This window comes from Eleutherodactylus coqui, chromosome 2 (genome assembly GCF_035609145.1).
Source record: "Eleutherodactylus coqui strain aEleCoq1 chromosome 2, aEleCoq1.hap1, whole genome shotgun sequence".
NCBI classification, from domain to species: domain Eukaryota; kingdom Metazoa; phylum Chordata; class Amphibia; order Anura; family Eleutherodactylidae; genus Eleutherodactylus; species Eleutherodactylus coqui.
This window is the reverse complement of record NC_089838.1, coordinates 290,900,791-290,924,398: the sequence shown is the minus strand read 5'-3', so window position 1 is coordinate 290,924,398 and position 23,608 is coordinate 290,900,791. Positions and strand designations below refer to the sequence as shown.

Below are 23,608 nucleotides of genomic sequence, written 5' to 3'. Positions count from 1 at the left end.
TGTGTCCTGAGAGAGGGGTTGAATCTCAGTGGCAGGTTGGGGCACAGGGGAAGAGGCAGTGGTGCAAACCGGAGGCGGTGAACGGCCTTCGTCCCACCTTGTGGGGTGCTTGGCCATCATATGCCTGCGCATGCTGGTGGTGGTGAGGCTGATCTTGGCGCGACAAACCTTGCACACCACATTTAATGTCCAATAGATGACCAGCGTTTTCAAGGATGCTCAAGTACAATTCTCTGTATCAGGTGGAGTACTGTAGCTTGTACTGCCATGTCTAATCCCTTGTTGTTTTCTCAATTGCAGGTGGATGTTGGCTTAAAACTTCTCTCTGTTATTGGTCTCAGTTTATCTCTTGTCTGCTTGTGTCTTTCTTTTCTCACTTTCATCCTCTGTCGCTCATTGAGAAGCGCTCACACTTCTGTTCTAACAGTTCTTTGTGTATGTCTCTTCTTGGGCCAACTTCTCGTCTTGGTGGGTCTTCAACAAACCTCAAATAAGGTAACTATGGTTTCAAGTATTTTTGAATTTCTGCAAGTCTTCTACAAACAATGGTGGTGTCACTTTTTTCTCCTTCAGGTCTCAGTAAGACATCAGTTCATTGTCTGTTTATAGTTACTTTGAAGAGGTTTTCAGGATTAGAAAAAAACATGGCTGAGATCTTCCAAAAAGAATGCCAAGCCTGTCCACTAGTTGTGTGCTGTATTGCAACTTAGACCATTCACTTCAATGGAACGGAGCTGCACAGACAACTGTTAGGTGTGGCGCTGTTTTTAGAAGAAAGCAGCCATATTTTCCTAATCCCTTTGCTAACATTGAACAATCTTAAAGATCTTGAACGGGTTTTCTGGATCTAAGATATTGATGACCTATCCTCTGAATAGCTTGTCAATATCTGCTTGGTGGGGTTCTGCTACTTGGGACCTCCACCAATCAGATGTTTGAAAAGGCATCTTCTCAGGCCTGTGACGTTACGTTAATCGGTCCCACTGTCTAAGAGCAGCTCAGTCTCATTGACGTTAATGGGATTGAGGTGCTATACCATGTACAGTGCTGGACCTGATATGTAGTGAAGTTGCCTTGGCGCACACGAGTGCTGCAGCCACTTCAAAGAGCTGATCGATGGGCTCTGATCTGATATTGATGACCGATCCTGAGGTTACATCATCAACATCTTAATTCTGGAAAGCCTATTAAGATCTCACACATTCTTATTTAAGCTTGATTTAAACCTAATTCTGATTTCATTTTTCCCTCTCTCGTCCCTATTATCTTTATTTCAGATCCTCTGTTCGGTGATTGCAGGCAGTCTGAAATTCTTCTTCCTCTGTGCATTCTGCTGGATGTCTCTTGAAAGCACCCTTCTCTTTTTGACTGTCCGAAACCTGCAAGCTCTGAATTATATGAACTCTCAACGCTCTCGTTTCCCATATGTCTGTCTGGTTGGGTTTGGAATACCCTCTATTATAATAATTGTCTCGGCATCATTACATCCAGATATGTATGGGGAGGAGACACAGTAAGTTCCATCACCAAATCGAGAGACATTTAGGTTCAATAAAGCCAATAACCCTCCTAAATACCTCCAGTGGTCAATTGGGTAATAGCTGAAGCCTGCAAAGCCCTAAAGAGCCCACTAAAACTATAGATGGGGTAGATTCTTTAACACTTAGCTGCTGAAGGGGCTATGAAGTGACTATTAATTCAAGGTGATCTTACCACTGAATGCCGTACTAGAGTTGTGCTTTTACCATCTTCTCTGGTGACTCTTCCTATAAAACTCATTATAATTGCATTGTATTAGACAAGACAGATGAAGTACAGCAACTCTCTGGTCCTAGACAAGCCAAGATGGCAGCACAGCTTCTCTGACTACCTGGAGCACACCGTCTATTGTTGACACTACATGTTGCAATGATTGGCCAGTGCTACTCACATGAGCAAGGCTGGCCAATCATCAGAGCATTACTAATGTAGAGTGTACATCATGTAGTCTAAGGACTCATGTCCACGGGGAAAATCAGGCCCGCTGCAGATTCTTCATGGTGAATCCGTAGCGGGTCCCTCCTGCCCCAAAAAATAAGAATAAACTCACCTCTTCGGATGCTGCGGTTCTTCCTTCCTTCCCCGCCGGATCTTTTTTCTTCGGCCCGGCGGATGTGCTCGGCACACCGGCAGCGTTAATTATGGTACGGGTGTTCCGCAGATCCGGATGGCTTCCATAGGCTCTAATAGAAGCCTGCGGGAGCCATCCCCGTGGGAGACCCGCACTAAAATGGAACATGTCCGGAATTTTTCCCGCACGCGGATCGCTGCCTGAAGGGAAAAATGACATCCGCAGGTATTTAACTACCTGCGGGTGTCCAATGCATCCCTATGGGGCGCGGATCCGCGTGCAGGAAAAACGCTGCGGATTTTAACCCTGTGGACATGAGGCCTAAGAAGCGATGCGGCCATCCTGGTTTGTCAAGGGCTAAAGGGTCTCTTTTTAATGAAAAACTTATGATGACCACTTGGGTTTTTCTTTTTTTTTTTCCTTTAGTTGCTGGCTCAAAATTGATTATGTCTGGAGTTTCCTTGGTCCGGTCTGCATGTTTATCATTGTGAGTATATAGTATCAGCCTCAGCATCCCCTCCTGGTATACCTTGATCACTTACAGTACTACTTCTTCTCTGTAACTCTTTCATTAGGTCAATTTCATTCTCTTGGCCCTCACATTCTGGCTCCTTAGGAAGAGGTTGTCATCTCTAAACTCTAATGTCTCCACTCTAAAACATACCCGGTGAGTCCGAAAAAGAAAATCTGGTTGGATGCCAGTCAGCAGTCACTAGTGGGAAAGTTCTATTTTTGGCTCTAAGGAGATTGTATGTATATATGTATGTATGTGTGTGTATATATATATATATATATATATATATATATATATAGTGAGACACTGAAGGGGTTAACTATGGACGGTCAGTATGTTCCCTCTCGATTCAGGTATTGCGCCTAGTGGGTATGAAGTGGATATGACACAGGGAAAACTAGGGATGTGATGGGATCTCCAGCAACTATATGCTGGTTATGCTTTTTATAAAATGTATTGGGCCTGGTTTTTCTGGAATGGATGGCAGGCTTAGTAGTGGGGCTGTCCATTTCACCCCCTCCACTCCAGGTCTTATTAGGGGGATTACCTCCCCAGGTATAAACGCTGGGTAATTAACCCAGCCCACAAAGTCTGCAAAGATGCGGACAGAGAGGAGGCCGGGTGCAGCTAGATGCTAGAAGCTGATGGGCTCAGGAGACGCCTTATCCCTGACCAAGGGACAAACTGGACTTTGGTACAAGTGTGTGGCTTTTGTACAGCTGCAGCAAGCCGTACGTATAGTTGGGGAAGGACTATGTTTAGCTAGTGCTGGATAAGCAGGATTCTGTTTAAGGCCGCCTGCAGACGGCCGGGTCGGATACGGCTGCGAGAATTCTCGCCGCGGGACCCGACCCGAGCCCCTGCAGAGAGCAGCGCGTACTCACCCGCGCCCCGCAACTCCGGCTCTTTCATGTGCCGGATGCCGGGCAGCCGGCACATGCGCAGAGCGGAGCCGTCGGCCGGTGAGTGACGTTTCTGTGCGAGATTTCGCGCTGACAAACTGCGGCCGTCTGCATAGTATTGCGTTTGCTAACGCAATCCTATGGCTGCCTCCAAGGGCGGAAAATCATGCAGCGGAATTTCCGCCCCTCTGCAGGCGGCCTAAGCCTGAAGTTAAGGCTGTGTTTTGTTTAATGTTTGTGCTTTTCTAATAAACACAGGCCAAGCCTGTATGGACTTTATTGCCGTTGTGGTCTCTAACTGCGCTCCCTAACTCCCTACGCTCTACCTGAGAGGTGGGGGAGAGCGGGGAGGAACGGAGGGGAGATCTCGTTCTCACCTCACCTGTCACCCGCGCCGGCCCCCAAATCTTTAGAGACGAGCGGGGAGATACTCTGCTAAAGCACTACTCGCTCGAGTAATGTGCCTTAGCGAGTATACTCGCTCATCCCTAATTATGTCCAAAATAGGAAAAGGAAAAGAAAAGTAACCGGGTCCCAACTCTGTTATTCAATGCTAAGTGCAAAAGTATTGTCACCCCTGTGTAATGTACCCAATCTAATTCTCTAACCTCCTGGTGTTGTACAAACATGAAATTTGGCAGGAGCATTGTTTGGTCCTAAATAGGAAAAGTAAAGCGGTCACAACTTGATTATTAAATGCTAAGTGCAAAAGTATTGGAACTCCTGGGTTATTGTAACTTCCCAGTTGTCATACAAGCGTGAAATTTGGCAGAGCATTCTTTATGTTCTAAATAGGAATAGTGAAGGGGTCGCAACATGATTGTTCAATGCTGATTGCAAAAGTAAGTGCACCCCTATGTAATGTAATTTCCCAGTGTTGTATTCATGAGGTTGGGAAGGTAGAAGTAAGAATACTCAGGTCAGATGGTGTTCAAAGTCTATATGAAAAGGGACTGTGATAGAGATTAGTGCCAATTTAGGGTTAAAGTCAGACAATCTATAATAGCACAATTTAACTATTTCTTTCCTGCAGCTTATTGACGTTCAAGGCCCTTTCCCAGCTCTTCATACTAGGCTGTACATGGATCATTGGCTTCTTTCAGTTCGGATCTGGATCCATTATTGCGTCTTATATCTTCACCATCTGCAACAGTCTCCAAGGAGTGTACCTCTTCATTGTCCATTGTCTACTCAACCACCAGGTCATGTGACGTTCATCACCCGCTATTTCCACCTTCTCTCAATTCGGGATACTGAAAATTACTCTGTTCTTCTTACCTTTACTTCTAGGTACGGGAAGAGTATAGCAGAGCATACCGCAGGCTTTACTCTAAGCAGCCCGTGTCGGAGATCGTGTCTGGTAGTACCATGCCCATGATTATAAAACTGGTAAGTCTTAGTGTTGTCTAACATCTTACTCTCTGCTGAAGTATAGCATTAGTGTTTTCTAGCTAGGTTATCCTAGTTACAGAGTCTCCTGCATTAATTTATCCCATAATCTAATGTCCCATAAATACTCAGCACATCCTCGAAGGGTCTTCTTAACCGTGAAATACCTTGCATTGTCCGCTTCATCAAGGTTTTTGGTATTTATTAATTCTATGACTTTTTTTAGGGTTCTCTAGTTGTAAACTATTGATGGTCTACCCTTAGGATAGGCCGTCAATAGTAGATTGGCAGAGTTTCGCCACCTGGGAAGCTCGCTAATTGCTGGGTCAATGTACTTGTACACTGAGTAAATTGAAAGAGGGATGGTAACACTCAATTTCTTACAGCTGTCACCTGCTCACAACAGCTGCAATCAGCACTCCCGCTGATCACAGCTGTTAACCCTTTAAATACCCCAATCAGCGTTTCGGGTCCAGACCGGCCCCCTGCGATGAGATTGCAGGGTGCTGTTCAGTTATCATGGTGGCCGGGGCCTTCTGAAAGCCCCCAGGGCACTCATATCGCAGTCTAATGTGGTATTACATCATACTGCAGGAGCGATCAAACCATTGCAAGTTCATGTCCCCTATGGGGACAAAAAAAAATGTAAAGAAATAAAAGATAATCAAAGAAAAAAAAATCCTTTTGCCATATTTATAATAATAGAATCTAAATTTAAAAAACTCAAAGAAATATTGGGTATTGCTATGTCCATAAAAAATAAATAAACAGCAGAATTGGTCACCCTTTCTCAAAGCAAAAAATTTCATAAACTACCAAAAAGTCATAAGTACTCCAAAATACAAATAAAAACTACAGTACATCTCGCAAAAAATGAGCCCTTACACAAGTATGTCAACGGAAAATTAAAAAGTTATGGCTGTCAGAAGATGGCGGCAGAAAATAATTGTACTTATTTTTTTTTAAGTATTACAGAAAAAACATTATATAAATTTGATATCGTAGTAATCGTACTGACCCACAGAAGAAAGTTATCATGTCCTTTGTGCTGTAGTGTGTACACTGTGGAAACAAGACTTCCTCCCCAGATATGGTGGAATTGCGCTATTTTTTTTCCATTTCACACCACTTTGAATTTTTTAAAAAGGTTTTTAGCACATATCATACATTAAATAGCATCATTGAAAAATGCAACTCATCCCGCTAAAAACAAGCCATCAGATAGCTTTGTTGATGCATGAATAAAAGAATTTTGAGGAAAAGAAAAACCGAAAATGGAAAGAAAAAGAAGAAATAGACTGCGTTCTTAAGGGCAACCTGTCATTAAGTTCATGCCGTCCTAACCACGGGCATCATGAACACGCTACAGACATGTACATTGCAGGCATATATGCCTCAGGGTCCTTTTGCTCAGGAATGATGCCCCTTTAGTGAATGGCGGCGCAGCACCCTGGAGATCTCTTTTGGCCCACCCGCTTCCATTCATAGTAAACAGGCAGTCATTCATAGATGAAAGCCTGCCTGTTTACACAGGCCCATCATCCTTTGACTTTTATTTCTGCGTGAATTAACTGATATCATAAGCGAACGAATTATCATTCATCAATCAGTTATTGGCAACATTTACACTGAAAAATTATTATTCAGTTTTGCACAATCCAGCCATAAACTGCACTATAAGCGTTCCATGTGAAAGGGCCCGTATTCTGAAACATACTTTAAAAATCCAATCAAAACGGAGCTTGGAGTCACAAGGCCTCACCCCGCCCAGCTCGTTTGACTGACGGGTCTCTCCCTGTTTGTGTCTATTTTGAATATACACCACTAGCCTATAATATACAGTATGTTACATTATTACATATATATTGCTGTAGTTACCCAGATTACCCAGTAATGTATTGTGACACTTCCACAGAGTCAAGTCTCAGAGTCCTCAAGAGAAGCGCCTTCGTGCAGCTGGGAGAATAAGGAATTACAAGAATGAATAGACTCAACTCTCCTGCACCATATGCATGAAAATTACAGTGTCAAGCTCTAAGAGCCCAGAACAAATTACCACCTTAACAGAGACGAGAACAAAGTTGTATTCATCTCAACTGGCATTATGTTGGTGAAGACAGTGAAGCAGATCATCCTCCTACTGTACAGAACATGTGCACATTAACTTTTACTTGCATTATAATCTTTGTGTAGTGGGTTGGGTTGGCCCTTCGGTCGGAAAGACGGTGGGGAAAACCTGATGGTATATCACAAGTGGCTCTACCGTCTCTACCAAAGTGTATCCAAAGCTGTGGCCAGCCCAACCTTGTACAGGGTCCAGTATTAACAACCGTGTCATCGGGGGGGGGGGGGGGGGGGGCTGGGGTGGTGTTGTGGTCGGGGTGAGGTGGGGTTTTGCTCCTGTCTGCCCATGCGCCTTCGGGCGCCCCTTTCTCTTTCTCTGCATCCTATGTGTGTCTTTGTGTTCTTTCTCTTTCCTAATTTCCATAAAAGGTTCTAGTCTTAGTTTATAGTTTATGACCTCAGTTATTTGTAATTGTAGAATCAATTGAAAGTAGGAGGAAGTGCTAGTCCAGAGGCGCTGGTGTCATGTTAGTCGTTATGAATATAGCGGCAATATTTTTTTTAGCAGAGGCTCCAGCTGTTCTGATTACTAAGATATTTGCCTTTCCTAAATTTTTGAGCCAATGTTGCGGTCCTGCGCGATCTGCTGTAGGTTGTTTTTTTTTGCTTTGTCTTTATGTATAAATATGTTAACATTTCAATAAAAACATATTAAACACAACAACCGTGTCAAATGACTTCATCAGTTCCTCTTCCCAAGTGAGCAATCACCCATAATGAATAAAAGAGTCAACACGTCATCAGTCTCTGTTATCTGATGGACATTCTCCGGGGGTACATTCCTGACCATGAAGAGGAACACATACAACTCTCTTCCACCACTTACTCTGTCTTTTCTTTGACTGTTACAGCAACACTCAGTAAACTCTTGTCTTACGCTCAATTTGTCCCTTGACTCAGTAGATAAGCAAGGAACATGCGATCTCGACCCCCAACTCCATGAGCAGGATCTGAACTCCTAACTTCAGTCCCTGGAGGGGATGCATCCCATGGCAAATGAGATAGGCCCGAGGCTCTGCCCAGGCAGAAGCACGAGAGCTTCAGCCTCCTGCTCACACGTCTTCCTCCCCCGACTACATCTCTACTCTCTCCCTGTCTTCCCTAGACTCCGGCTCCTAGCTTCTCCAACCCTCCAATCACACCTCACATAACATGTTAGAAGGGACAGACTCACCAACACAAAGATTGGTGACACCAACGCAGACGAACACAAATACACACAAAAGACAGTCCACATGAAATAGGCACACATCACCCAAAGATATCACACTCCGGGCCACTACATTTGTAGATATCATTGTACACACATTATCAATAAGATCCAATAGGTTATTTGTAAATCACTTGCAAATGAAGGTGTCTTCCGCTGGACTTTTGGGTTCCAGGGATCCACTAGAGGATCATCTGCTACATGGTGGGTTATTCAATCGCTGCAGTGACACTATTCGTCTATGCAAATCATATGGAAATAGCTGAAGATCCGTACCATAAACTTGTGAAAAGTATAAATGCTGTTTTCATAGCGATACAGAATCTTCACTAGTTTGTTGAGTTACTAATTCGGAAAATGAGAGTATCCTGTTCTCTCCTCTTAACGGAGAGTAACTGGTCTAATAAGGTCGAATGCACATGGCCGGGTCAGATTTTGCAGGCGGGATCCCGTTGCGGAATCCGACCCTGTGCCCGGCCGGCGACCCCTGCGTACCTGTCCGGATGATTCTTCTCTGTGCTGCAGATGTGCCATCCGGCACACAAGGACAGTGCAGAGAATGCCGCGCTGTCGCTAGGTGATGACGTGGATCCTGCGGTGATTTCAAAATTGACATTCCAGAATTGGACGTCTTCCATTGACTGCAATGGAAGCTGTCTATGCAAGTGCCACACGAAAATAGAGTATGCTGTAATTTTGCCTCCGTGAGTGGAAATCGCTAGTGATTTCCACTCGTGTACGTGGAAGAAGCGATTTTACATTACATGCTATGGACGGACACTGCTGCATTTGGATTGCGGATTCCGCAGCAAAAATCCACCCGTGTGCATTGGGCCTAACATTAATAAAATACAGTAGAAGGGAGTTACAGAAACTACTGAGAGTACTGGTGCTCCAGAGTATTACAGGATTCTCTGGGAGGCCCAGTTTTCTTAGGATAGGCCATCAATATTAGATTGGTGGAGATCCAACTCTTGGCACTCCTGCCAATCAGCTGTTTGAGCGTAGCTGCATTTTCAAACTTTACATCAGGCCATTTAGTGTATACTAGCTGATATACCCGGCTTCGCCCGAGTTAATTTGGTACTGGTGTTTATGTGGTGTTCACACGGAAAAGCTTATGAAGTCGTGGTTACTTTAGAGATACTGAAGAAAAACATATGTTCACCATTTTGCATAGTTCTCTGCGTTACCCAGGAAATACCACGGGGAGGTAACCATGCGATGTTTCCTTTATATAAAATGACATCAGGAAGTGAGAGAATTAGATTACATACGTAAAATTTGGACACTAATTCTTTTGCGCTTAGAATTGAATAATCGAGTTGGGACCCATTAGCTTTTCCTATTTATTACATAATCAATGCTCGTGCCAAATTTCCCGTTTCTATGACACCGGAAAGTGAAAAAATTACATTCCGCACGTAAAATTTTGACGCCAATTCTTTTGCGCTAGAATTGAATAATCGAGTTGGGACCCATTAGTGTTTCCTATTTATGACATAATCAATGCCTGTGCCAAATTTCATGTTTCTATGACACCGGAAAGTGAAACAATTACATTCCGCACGTAAAATTTTGACGACAATTCTTTTGCGCTAGAATTGAATAATCGAGTTGGGACCCATTAGCTTTTCCTACTTATGACATAATCAATGCTCGTGCCAGATTTCACGTTTCTATGACACCGGAAAGTGAAAAAATTACATTCCGTACGTAAAATTTCGACGCCAATTCTTTTGCACATAGAATTGAATAATGGAGTTGGGACCCATTAGCTTTTCCTATTTATGACATAATCAATGCTCGTGCCAAATTTCCCGTTTCTATGACACCGAAAAGGGAAGAAATTACATTCCGTACGTAAAATTTGGACGCTAATTCTTTTGCGCATAGAATTGAATAATCGAGTTGGGACCCATTAGCTTTTCCTATTTATGTCATAATCAATGCTCGTGCCAAATTTCCCGTTTCTATGACACCGGAAAGTGAAAAAATTACACTCCGCACGTAAAATTTTGACGCCAATTCCTTTGCGCTAGAATTGAATAATGGAGTTGGGACCCATTAGCTTTTCCTATTTATGACATAATCAATGCTCGTGCCAAATCTCCCGTTTCTATGACACCGGAAAGTGAAAAAATTACATTCCGCACGTAAAATTTTGACGACAATTCTTTTGCGCATAGAATTGAATAATGGAGTTGGGACCCATTAGCTTTTCCTATTTATGACATAATCAATGCTTGTGCCAAATTTCATGTTTCTATGACCCGGAAAGTGAAGAAATTACATTCCGCACGTAAAATTTTGACGCCAATTCTTTTGTGCATAGTATTGAATAATCGAGTTGGGACCTATGAACTTTTCCTATTTATGACATAATCAATGCTCGTGCCAAATTTCCTGTTTCTATGACACCGGAAAGTGAGAAAATTAGATTCCGTACGTAAAATTTGGACGCTAATTCTTTTGCGCATAGAATTGAATAATCAAATTGGGACCTATGAACTTTTCCTACTTATGACATAATCAATGCCCGTGCCAAATTTTAAGTTTCTATGACATTGGGAAGTGACAGATTTAGATTATGTACGTAAAATTTCGACGCCAATTCTTTTGCGCTAGAATTGAATAATCGAGCTGGGACCCAATTACTTTTCCTATTTTGGAGATAATCTATGCTTGCGCCAAAATTCATGTTTCTACGATATCAGGAAGTTGGAGAACTTTTGGCGAGTCAGTCAGTCAGTCAGTCAGTGAGTCAGTGAGGGCTTTCAGCTTTATATATATAGATTAGTGACATCCGTTTCTCCTGCTCATGCGCATAACCTTACATGTATCAATATTAAACTTCATTTGCCATTTTTCTACCCGTCCCCAACTTATCTAGGTCCATTTGCAGCCGCATATTGTCCTCCATTGTATTAATTATCTTGTCTAATGCTTTCTAGCTCTGAGCCAGTTCTTTACCCAACTACACACATTTTTGCCCAGACTGAGCTGTCTTATTTTGTATATTTACCTATTTTATGTAGCACGGTGTCAAATGCTTTAGAAAAATCCAGATATACGAGATTATTAGACTCTCCCAGGTCCAGCCTAGAAATTACTTCATTGTAGAAACTGATCAAATTCGTCTGGCATGATCAACCCCTTGTGAACCCATGCTGATGAGGAGTTATGCCGCTGTTTTCCTTGAGGTATTCCAGGATGGCATCTCTCAGAAATCCCTCAAATATTTTTCCAATTATTGAAGTGAGACTTACCGGCCTGTAGTTACCAGGCTCTCTTCTTGACCCCTTTTTGTATATTGGAACCACATTGGCAATACGCCAATCCAGTAGTACAACCCGGGTCACAATAGTGTCCCAAGATATAAGATCCCTTAGGAACCCCGGGTGTATTCCATCTTGGCCCGGCGATTTGATGATTTTGAACTTTTTTTAACCAGCTCTGCCCTTCCTCCTGAGTTAGTAAGGTAATATTTGGTGGGGGATTCCTGTTATCCCCTTGCATCTCATGTAACAATTCTTTTTCCTTCCTAAATACACTTGAGATAAAACTATTTAATAGGCTTGCTTTCCCTCTATCATCATCTATGATTTCTCCTGCATTCTTTGTTAAAGGGCTAGTGTTCTCATTGCAAATCCTTTTACCGTTTATATAATTGTAAATAGTTTAGGCTTATTCCTGCTCTCCTTGGCAATCAGTTTCTCTGCCTCCTCCTTTGCAGTTTGTATCTTTTCCTTACATAATTTTTTCCCTGTATGTTTCTAGCGCTTCTTCACTGCCTTCTTGTTTTAGTAATTTAAGCGCTTTCTTTTTTATACTTATAGCCCCCCTTACAATCTTGTCGAGCCACATTCGTTTCCTTCTACTTGTAGTTCTTTTATTTTTAAAGGGTATGAACTGCTCACATGAGGTAATTAGGATGTTTTTAAACTCCTCCCATTTGTCACCTGTACTATCATTTTTAAGGATGCTGTCCCAATTAATGTTGCCGATAGTAGTTCTGAGCTGATCAAATTTTGCTTTACTAAAGTTTTTTTTTTGTTGTTCCCCGATAAGGGTTCCGATTGAATGAAAGCTGCAAATTAATTATATTGTGGTCACTATTTCCCAAGTGTCCCTCAACCTGCACCCTCATGATTCTGTCCGGTTTGTTAGTTAATAATAATAACAACTTAGTCCAGGATGGCCCTCCCTCTAATTGGCTCTTGCACAAGTTTGGTAAGGTAGTTGTCTTTAATTGTTCTCAAGAACTTATCACCCTTGTGAGATTTGCAGGTTTCGTCTTCCCATATTATATCTGGATAATTAAAGTCTCTCATAATAATTACTTCATTGCGGTTTGACATCTCTTCTATCTGCCTTATTATTAAGTTTTCAGTTTCTCTTATTTTTGGTGGCCTATAGAAGACCCCTATCAGGATTTTGTTATTTTTCCCTCCCTGTATTTCTACCCACAGAGATTCCACGTGTTCATCTCTTACACCTATATCTTCTCGTAGCCTCGGCATTAAGTAGGATTTAGCATACAGACATACCCCTCCCCCTTTCTGGTTCCCACGGTCTTTTCTGAATAGATTGCAACCCTGTAAATTCTGAAAGTATGTAAGGTAGGTATCACCAAACAAAAAATACCCCAGCGCTCCAAAAAGTGCACAGTAGTAAAGGTGGAAAGACCCTTACTTCACAGAGGTGCCTCCACGGAGTGCACCCCTAATCCAGAGAAGCAATAATTCTCCCTGCAAGGGAACAGGGAACATGCGTTTTGTCTGAACATGCGTTTCGACTCATTAAAGAGCCTTTTTCAAGCATGTTACCAGTTTTAACAAATATATATATATATATATATATATATACACACACATACATAAAACATAATGTGTCTTACCCGCCATTCCTCTCGGTCGGCGATGCAGTTGCGTCATCAACCCTGTAAATTTACTGCCCTATCGTGCTTATCATCAAGCCATTTTTCTATTATTCCTACTATGTCGCAATTTTCTTCAGACATTCTTGCTTCAAGCTCACCCACTTTACTGATCAGACTTCTTGCATTCGTTGGCATACAATTTATATGTACCGTATATACCGGCGTATAAGACGACTTTTGAACCCCGAAAAATCGGGTCTGAAGTCGGGGGTCGTCTTATGCGCCGGTAATACAAAAAAAAAAAAAGTGTAAAAAAAAAATTTCATTACTCACCTCCCCCGGCGTTCTGTCGCGCTCCGGCAGGATGTCGCTCGCTCCTCGTCCCCGAAGCAGCATTGCTTTCTGAATGCGGGGCTTGAAATCCCTGCTTCCAGAAAGCTAGTACACACGCCGGCAGCCATGACAGCATTGAATGGCTGTGATTGGCTGAAGGCGCACGTGTTAGCAATCACACCCATTCAATGATGTCATTGAATAGTGTGATTGGCTGAAGCCACGTGTGTTTTAGCCAATCACAGCCATTCAATGATGTCATGGCTGCCGGCGTGTGTATTAGCTTTCTGGAAGCGGGGATTTCAAGCCCCGCATTCAGAAAGCAATGCTGCGCCGGGGACGAGGAGCGAGCGACATCCTGCCGGAGCGCGACAGGACGCCGGGGGAGGTGAGTAATGATTTTTTTTTTTTTTCTCCACTGTATACCGGCGTATAAGGTGAAAGTTGGGGGGTCGTCTTATACGCCCCGTCGCCTTATACGCCGGTATATACGGTATGTTGTTATTCTTTATATTCATTATGCTACTTATGGTCCTATTAGCTGTTCTATCTGCACTAACCCCACTCCCTGCTCGACCCCCATTCCCAATACTTGTTTCCAGGTCACTATCTACACTGTCTTTCCCGCTATTACTCTTTTTGCCCTCCCCTAGTCCCTAGTTTAAACACTCCCCCAAGCTTCTAGCCATCTTCTCCCCCAGCACAGCCGCACCCTTCCCATTGAGATACAGCCCGTCACTATGGTACAGCTTGTAGCTGACAGCAAAGTTCTCCAGGAACCCGAAGCCCTCTTTCCTGCACCAACTCTGGAGCCACTTGTTTATCTCCTTAAGCTCCCGCTGCCTTTCTGGTGTGGCTTGTGGTACAGGTAGTATTTATGAGAAAACTACCTTGGAGGTCCTTGCCCTAAGCTTAGGTCCTAGGTCCCTGAAATTGTTTTTGAGGGTCTCCCATTGACCACTAACTTTGTCATTGGTGCCAATGTGTACCATGACTGCTGGATCCTCACCAGCCCATCCCCGTAATCTGTCAACCCGATCCGCAATCTGTCGAACTTGAGCACCAGGAGAACAACACAACGTTCGACAATCCCAGTCTTTGTGGCAGATTGCCCTGTCTATCCCCCTTATAATTGAGTCCTCCACCACAAGGACCTATCGGGCTTCCCTGTGCTCCCCTTACCCTTCTTACTGGAGCAGTCATCTCTCTGGCGTTCAGAGGGCATGTCATGCTGCAGTGGTGCTAGCTCTGTAATGGTAGCCCCTTCATCTTCCAACTTTGCAAACTTGTTGGGTTGTGCCAGTTCAGGACCAGCCTCCCTGGTTCTCTTCCCTCTACCCCATATAACTGTCATCCAGCTAACTGCCTGCTTGGCCTGCTGTTCCGAACTACCATCTGCCACCTCCTCTACCCCAGCGAGTGTCTGCTCAGTGAGCAGCAAACTCTTTTCCATGCTGTCAGTGGATCTCAGTGTTACCAGTCGCTCATTTAGATCCAGGATTTAGGGTTCCAAATGTGCAATGTGCATGCATCTTGTGCAACAGTATGCACCCTCGATAGGCTGATCAAGGACCGCATACATTGCACAAGTAGCACACTGGATGACATCGTCAAGCATGGAGCACATTCTAATGGGCATCTACAAATTTACTTACAGAAGTAACGAGAATCAACTAGATCACACTCCGTACGTGCCTCTGCCCGTTCGCTACTCCTCACATGCCTCTGCCCATTCGCAACCCCTCACGTGCCTCTGCCCGTTCGTGACGTCTTTTTTTTTTCCAATGCAGGAAAAATATCTTCAAAGGTTCTCCTGAATATATTGGTCCCTATCATCACTGAAAAAGTGAGGCTGTGTTCTTGCACTAACCCTCTTCACGATCTTCTTCAGTATGATGCTTCAGAGAGGCACAGCAGATCTGGATGACCAGGATGGTCTTTACACCATGGTGATACGGTGCTGATGGTAACACGTTTAATCAAGAGACTAAAGGCCCATACTAAGACAAGGGAACAACTAGTCTAAGAGCTACTTTTTGGTGCTGATGCTGCGCTCCCACTCAGAGGTAGCGCTGCGGCGCACAACAGTCCGCTTTGTAGAAGCTACCAGACTATTTTAGTTGGAGATTAGTTTGAAGAAAACAGAAGTTCTCTATCAGCCCACACCTCAGGAAGGCCCACACCTCAGGAAGACTCCATTGGTGAGTCAGAACAGAAAGCTGTCCAGCAGTTTAGCTACCTCGGGTGTATCATCTCCTCAGATGCCAAGATTGAAAAGGACATTGACAACATATTGGCAAAGGCAAGCCGCACATTTGGCTAGCATTGCTCGGTCTGTGTTGTCTTGGAGACTTTGAAGAGTAACGGTAATTCTAAAGAGCTCTTTGTAATAGTTAACTTTTGTTCTAGAAAGTTCTGGAACGAGCAAGCTACAGTGCCACTTAGTATGCTGTTAGCTGTCAAACTTTGTAGTTCTAGGAAGTGTTAGTCTGCATTCACACAGCAGTATATGAAGTGTACCTGAGATTCTCGGTCACAACTCATCATACAGCACACGGATGCACGTCATGTGAGTAGCCTAATTGGATAGAATGGGTCCATGTTAATGGGCCCTTAAGATATAGAAGTTGTTGTTCTCTACATCTGCCTGGGTTTGTTTAAAGGGCAACACTTAGAGCAACTTTACAAGCAAAGCCTAGTAGTGGTTAAACTAGCCAACAGTCAACACAAAAAACCAAAGAATAGCATCTGTAGGTTGCTGCATTGTTTCCCATAGTGATTTAACCATGAGTAGCTGCTATTGGACACTGCAGCCATGTGAGTATTGTAAAGTCATACCCTGTTTCCCTAAAAATACGACATACCCTGAAAATAAGACATAGCATGATTTTCCAGAATTTTTGAGGATGCAAAAAGATTTTTCAGGCTTTCTGAGGATGCTTGAAATATAAGCCATACTCCAAAATTAAGCCCTGCTAACAGGTAATTAAAAAAGTCAATTTAAATATTGTCCAGGCAGCTATACATGTAAAAAAGTTAAACCTTTTTGAACAAAAATTAATATAAGACACTGTCTTATTTTCGGGGAAACGCGGTAGTAAATGCATAAGAATGATGGTGGCCAGTGACAAGGGACAGAAGAATTTCTATGATTAGTATATCACTACATTGTTTTTATTTATACCTACAAGGTTCGGGTAAAGCCCCACAAAACCCCTGTATAATTATACATTTATCATCATGTGTTCAATTTATTGACAGCCATCAATACCTGAAAGGCAGGTGTAAACAAGCCCTGTGACTGAGTGGGTTGTGGTGCTCTAGCCAGGCCTGTGCATCAGGAAATAGTGTGCCAGGTTTCAGGATACGATGCAGCCAACGGAGTTACCAAAATTAAACAAGCTTTATTGTGGAATACAGAAATGTAAAGAGCAGATGTGTTGGAACAAGAAAGTAACTTGACTTTTGTTCTAGAGATACTTAATGTTACCTGCACTAACTTAGTGGTATAAATAACACTCATAGGATAATAACAATAGTGAGAAAACAAGATTAACAATATTTAGCATAAATCAGTCCTGTATCATCAACACACAGTTCGTGTAATACAAGTATAGCGTTTGGCTTCAGTCTGTAATCTGCGAGCGACTGCCAAACGACCAGCAGCTGCAGCAGCGTCTGCCTACACAACAGGCCTGTTTTAATTAATCTAGTCCCTTTCAGTGTGCACATATATTACTTGTATTGGAGTCGATCCCACTTACAGTTTGTCACTTGGGATAGAAAAGTTTGCTGTCCAGGTGCTCCCCCAGCCAGTCTCCAGTTGCAGAGTCCAGGGAACCTTTTGGAGCAGCATTTGCAATTGTTGTCCTTCCTGCAGATCGTTGCTCCTTCACTTACACCGTGTTCCCAATCGATTCAAGGGGATCCTGTTACCTCACTTCCCAGCTGTTGTCCTTTTCTTACTGGCAGGGATGCATCCCACAATGTCCTCCACTTACTGGCAGCAGTTACTCTGCAGAATATTGCGCCCTTTCTCTGTCCTTCCAGCAGCACTTCAGCCACTACTGCAGTCTTTGCTTTGCTGCTGTGTCAACACAAACAGTTCCTTTTATAGTTTAATCAGCAATCAATCATTCCATACTCTCTTCAAATTGTCGCAAAAATTGTTGCACAAGCAAATTTGTCACATTTTACAGCCCTCTACCTTGGCAACCAGTTAACCACCTTTAGGCAACCTATTACACCTGTGTCTTCAACATTCGTCTTTCCAGACACAGTGCCATACATTTGATAGTGGCTGCACCTGGTATTGCAGATCAGTCCCATTCAGCTGCAATACCAGGCACAGACACTACTAAATGTTTGGCACTGTGTCTGATAAACAACGAGACAGTGCACTTGCTGGAGCACCACAGCCCCTTCAGTCAGCTGATCAGCGGGGTATCAGGAGTCCAACCCCTACCATTTACATATAGAGCAATTGTTTTTAAGAATCTGAAAGCATTAACTTTTGCTTTAGCCTCCAGCATACTGGCATTCAAAGCCTTGTCCAGCTCATCGTACCAAACTGTACATGAATCACATGCCTCTTTCGGTTCAGCTCTAACTCTCTTGCCATGTCTCACATCTTCATCACCTGCAATAGTCTCTAAGAAGTTTCCTCTTTCTTGAACCTCTTGTCTTTCGACCGCCAGGCCATGTAATTCTCTAATTCCAGTTATAGACCGTCACGTACGTTAATAATTTGCCCAAGGAATAATGTAAGTAAGTACTTGAATACATCCTCCGAGTAATACAGCACCCATAGATGTTTATTAAAAGGGTTGTCCGAGCATAAAACGTTTAATTAAATGGTTGGGCATGCTATAAAGAAAAAAAAGGACCGGTATTTGCTTGCCTTCTCCTCCCAGGTAGCAACAGAGCAACTCTGGTGAATCTCCCGCTGTTAGTGCTAGTCAGAAATCAGATGACTGCTGAAGCAGCCCATCCCTTTCTCCTGGCATCAGCGTATCAAGGTTTTAGTTTTGTTTTTTTTTCTTTATAGCATGTCCGGCCATAAAAAGAAAACTTTTTTTTTATACTTCTTCTTTATATACCCATTAAAACCCCACAATATCTCTGTATGCCTTTGATTCCATAATTACAATTGCGTACTTGCTTTTGGCTTTTCTTCATACAAATCCATAGATATCCACCAGATGGCGCTATTTACCATAGAATACGTGATATAAGCACTGGAACTATTGTTTCCTACTTTCTACCTCGAAACTAATGTTAATGTTTTAGAGAGGAATAAACATGTCTGGAGTGGCGGAAACTATAATATATCATCTCTGCTTTGTATATCGGGAGTCTGTTGTCTAACGGCGAGCTCTCCCCTCCTGCAGCTGTAACGAGCGGACCGGACCGCCGCTTAGAGATGTTAGATGGAAGGGCTATTGTATCTTCTAATATAGAATTTTCTCATATAAATGTCCTCATAATTCAGTTGTATATCTTCGTCTCTGCACAGCTGAATAGGCAGGAGCGGCGTCCCATACCTGTATGTCAAGTGATGATAGGTTTTAATATCTTTTATATTAAAATGTATACATTCAACATAATGTGAGCAGCTCGTTAGACTGGAAATGTCTCATCTACCTTTTAACTTTATTCGTTTAGTCGGGGCGACTCTCGGACACTTTATGGATCAGCCCTCTTCACGCGGTTCTGTTTTGTACTGCTTTTTTGACTTCGATCATTTGAGTTTCATGGGCTTTCTAACGTACTACTATAGTAAAAGATGCAGATATTCAAGTAATTCAAGTAATGTACTAACTTTGACCTAGAAGAAAAAAGTTAGAACATTATTTAACCCGCACGTCATGAAACAAAATACAAAAAATATGGCGAAAATAGCTAATTTTGCCAATCTTGCCTTCCAAAAAATTGAATAGAAAGCGATCAAAACATTGCATGGATCAACAAATGGTGATATTAAAGAGCTCATCCTGAAAAAAAAACCCTTTTACAGCACCGTTGCAGAAAAAAAAGTTTTAGAAGGTCTTTGAATGCAACGATAAACAAAAAATACATTTTTTTATTTTTTTTTGTGTGGAAAATTTGCAAAAAAACCCCAAACCTATATAAATTTGATATTGTCAAATTTGAATCACATAGGAGGGCACTAGCATGGGAAACTTAATTTGCTAGATAAATATTAGAGACTACAGACTTGGTAGAAACGCTTACATTGATTTGAAGGAATGCTGCCATCCAATAGGTGGCGCTGCAGAGGTATTGTTCCATTTTTCTTGTTTGCAGGTCTGAAGGAGAGATTTCACATTCCCTGTCATTGTACTAATTATTTACTGTTATGGTCATCCCTCCATTTTATTAATCTAAATGTTATTAATCCCAACATGTCTCTGCCCTCTGACCCTCTGTCTCTGATATTTATCTCATGCAAATGAACTACACCATGTTTCTGCCCTCCCATGTGAATGTATTAAATATGTCTGCAGATGTGTTCCATTATGCCTGAGGAAGGACCCTCTGAGGTCCAAAAGCTCGCTGTAACATCATGTATTTTTGTTAGCCATTAAAAGTTATCATATCTAGAAGATTATTTGTTTTCTCTTACTGGGAACAATCACAAACCCCGCTTTTTTTCATTTTTTCCATATGGCATTAATATTACCAGCCCCACATCATTACCCCTCCTCCACCAAATGTCCTGGTACATGCTATGCACCCCGGTAAGTAGTGTTCTCAGAGCATCTGCCAAACCCAGATTCAGCCATCAAGCTGCCGCATAGTGAAATGTGATTTATCACTTCAGAGAACACATTTTTAGTCCAACGATGATATGCTTTACATCACTCCACCCGACACTTGACATTGTGCACTGCAATCTTAGACTTGTGTGCAGCTGCTTGATCATGGCAACCCATTTGTGGAAGCTCTTGCTGCACAGTCCCCATTCTGATGTCACTTTCCGAGGTCATGCGGGACTCTATGGTGATCGAGTGATACAACAGAGGGGAAATGATTTTTGTGCATCACATACTCCAGCAGTCAATAACCTTGATCTGTGGTCTTGGGTTGTCTACCGCTTCATGTCAGAGCTGTAACTCCAAGATGCTTCCACCACACAATACTATCACTTACAGATGACCGCGGCACATCTAGCCGATCAGGAATTCACAAACGGACTTGTGCGGAGATGGTATCCCATGATAGTGTCATGTTTAAAGGCCCTGAGCTCTTCACTGTGACCCGTACTGCTACTGACCTTTGTCTACGGAGATGACATGACTGGTTGCAATGGCTGAAACACTTGAACGCCGTATTTAGGAGGGATGTTCCAATATATATTTTTGGCCATAAGGCATAGCAGATACTAGATAAAAGGACTGCAGTGTAACGACACTAAACAACCAAATGTAATTGAATAGGAGACGGCATTAAGCAGCATTTATTTACATATGTTAATACTTAGTGACCGGCCTATTTTTTGCCTTAAGGACCATGGGATTTTCAGCATCGCATTGCAAGAGCCATAACTAATTGACATAGTAGTATGAGGGTTTGTTTTGTTTTTGGAGTTGGAGATTTTAATGGCCCCACACTGGGGTACATATAATGTGTTGTAGAACTTAAATGACATTTTTTTTTTGGGGGGGGGGGGGGGGGGAGATCTAAATCCCCCGCAGAAATTCCACAACTATTTTTCGATTTTTTACAAAGTTCATCATTCAGTAAAAATAATATGATAAGCTTCTTATTTGTATCAGCACGATTAGGCCAGGCTCACATGGCCAGAAGTGGAATCTGCTTGTGAAAGCCCGCAGCCGATTCCAGGTGTGAGCCCAGCCGTGGCCTTGCGTACAGCCAAGTAATGTACTGCGCAGACATACGTACTCACATAGGCGGTCATGCACAGTACAGCATATTTTTGTCTATATTTCCCACGCCGGCACTTAGCGATGATGTAGGTACCTGCAGTGCATGCAATGTAATTGAGTATGGGTGCGGGTACATCCAGGACCATAGAGAACAATTGGCTCTATGTCATCCGCGGTAAAAATAGAACCTGCTGCATTCTGTTTTTTTGCGAGCGGATCACACAATTCTGACCCACTAATGTGAGCGGAATTGTGTAATCTAATGCATTCGATTGATCATGTATTACCACGGACCAAACGCTTGAGGAAACCGCAATGACTATCCGATTTTGTGAGACCGGCCTTTCTGCGATTTTTTTTACATTTTTCACTTCTTTTGCACAACAACAAAGCAATTGAATCCGCATCGCCGGGCAGCAGAGCTCTTGGAGGGCTGGTTTTTTGTTTATATTAGTACCACTTTGAGGCACATGTGGCTTTTGCAAAAAAAAAAAAGCAATGCCGGTGTGACTTTTTAAAATTATTTTTATGGCGCGATAAATAACAAAACATTTCCATTGTCTGGGTCATTCTGGACGTGTCAAAACCTACTGTGTTGCTTTTCAAGGGGCATTTTGGCCATTTAAAGGGAAGTTTTTGTGGGGAAAGTGTATATATTTTTTTTAAAACTAGATTTTCTTTTCGTTAATTAAACTTTATTGAACTACTTTTATGCAATGGTTAGTCCCTCAAGCATATGGCAGCAGCCTAGTAGACTCCGCAAAAGTCCTCGTTAATTGTTCATTCAGAGCATTTACACTGAACAATAATTTATTAGCCCTATGTACCGCGTTCCCCTGAAAATAAGACCCTGTCATATTACTTTTTGCCCAAAAGAGGTGCTAGGTCTTATTTTCGGGAAATGTCTTATACTTACCTAGCAGACTCGGTCCACGTCCGTCTTGCTGCTCTCTGGAGCTCCAACGCGTTTCTTGCAGTCCTTGGTTGCCCGCAGATCACTTCCTGGTTACGGGATTCATAAATCCCGCCTACAGGAAGCAATGGCTGTGATTGGTCCTTCAACCGCTGCTCAGTCAATCAATGCAGCACACAATGTACCAATACGATGGCTGATTGGTTCATCGAGCGCTGCATTGATTGGCTGAGCAGCAGTCAAAGGACCAATCACAGTCATTGCGTTGTGGAGGCGGGATTTATGAATTGGCTGAGCTGCAGCACTGATTGGCTGAGCAACGCTCGAGAACCAATCAGAGCCATCCTTTCCTAGAGGTGGGATTTATGAATCCCATAACTAGGAAGTGATCTTCTGTGGGTGGCTGAGGACTGCAAGAAGTGCGTCAGAGTTTCAGAGAGCAGCTGGGGGCCCTTGATCAAGCCTGCTAGGTAATGTATTCTATGGGGTTTTTTTATGCAGCTAAGGCTTATTTTTGCGGTAGGGCTTATGTTTCAAGCCTCCCCATAAAATCAGAGTAGGTCTTATTTTTGGGGAAACAGGGTAGTAATACATGTAAATAAATCCTGTTTCGGATTCTTGCTTAGGTGTCCCGTTACTTCTGCTAGGACAGTGTGTACTTGGCCATGTCATGTGGACAAGAAGCAGGTCTGTGTATTATGTTTATTCTACATTTGGAACAATCTGAGATGAATTGGTTTGCATTTTATAAGCTGCGTCACTTCGCTGTGCATCATTCCGCTTTCCACATGTTCCCGGGAAGTTCCTTGGGCAGCGATGTCCTGAGATTGTTTTTCCTTTCTAGGGTCGGAAATAGCGATCGCCGCAGAGCTACGTACGCAGCTACTTGATGGATGATAAATACTTTACTATGTGGTCAGAAAGCTCCTTCTTCATGGCTTCATTCACAGAAGCCTAATTCCTCACACAATAAATTGTGTCTGCGGGGCTCCGCTTCTCAGCAAGTACGCAGGGATGAAGTCACCATCTAGCTACAAGAGGGGCCTTGATGTGTATTGCATGGCATTCCCGAGATATTCTCTTTATTTGAGAGATCACAGCCACCTTGTTAAAGGAATTATAGGAAGTATTTGAGCCAGAGTTACATAAAAAGAAAGCCTATTACAAGGTCATGGTCTTGAACAATTCAACAGCTGGTCCATGCTACTCTAACCTATAGGACAACCCTAGATATCTAATGCACAAGAGTAGATTGTCTACCGCTGCATATATTGTTATATCTAAAGTCTTACCCTTATACAGTTGCCCCACTTCTAGCTGTTTTCCTGCAGGAAGCAGACAG

At 42.8% G+C, this 23,608-nt stretch overlaps 1 protein-coding gene across 1 annotated transcript; it reads left to right on the top strand.

Moving 5' to 3' along the window:
- Positions 1 to 196: 196 nt before the first annotated feature.
- LOC136610192 (adhesion G protein-coupled receptor E1-like) lies at positions 197 to 7,096 on the top strand. The gene is made up of 8 exons (XM_066589434.1): positions 197 to 223; positions 301 to 495; positions 1,278 to 1,513; positions 2,537 to 2,597; positions 2,686 to 2,777; positions 4,560 to 4,728; positions 4,817 to 4,915; positions 6,831 to 7,096. Exons 1-8 carry the CDS (start codon positions 197 to 199, stop codon positions 6,897 to 6,899), a joined length of 948 nt encoding a protein of 315 aa, XP_066445531.1. The 3' UTR covers positions 6,900 to 7,096.
- The last annotated feature ends 16,512 nt before the right edge of the window (positions 7,097 to 23,608 follow it).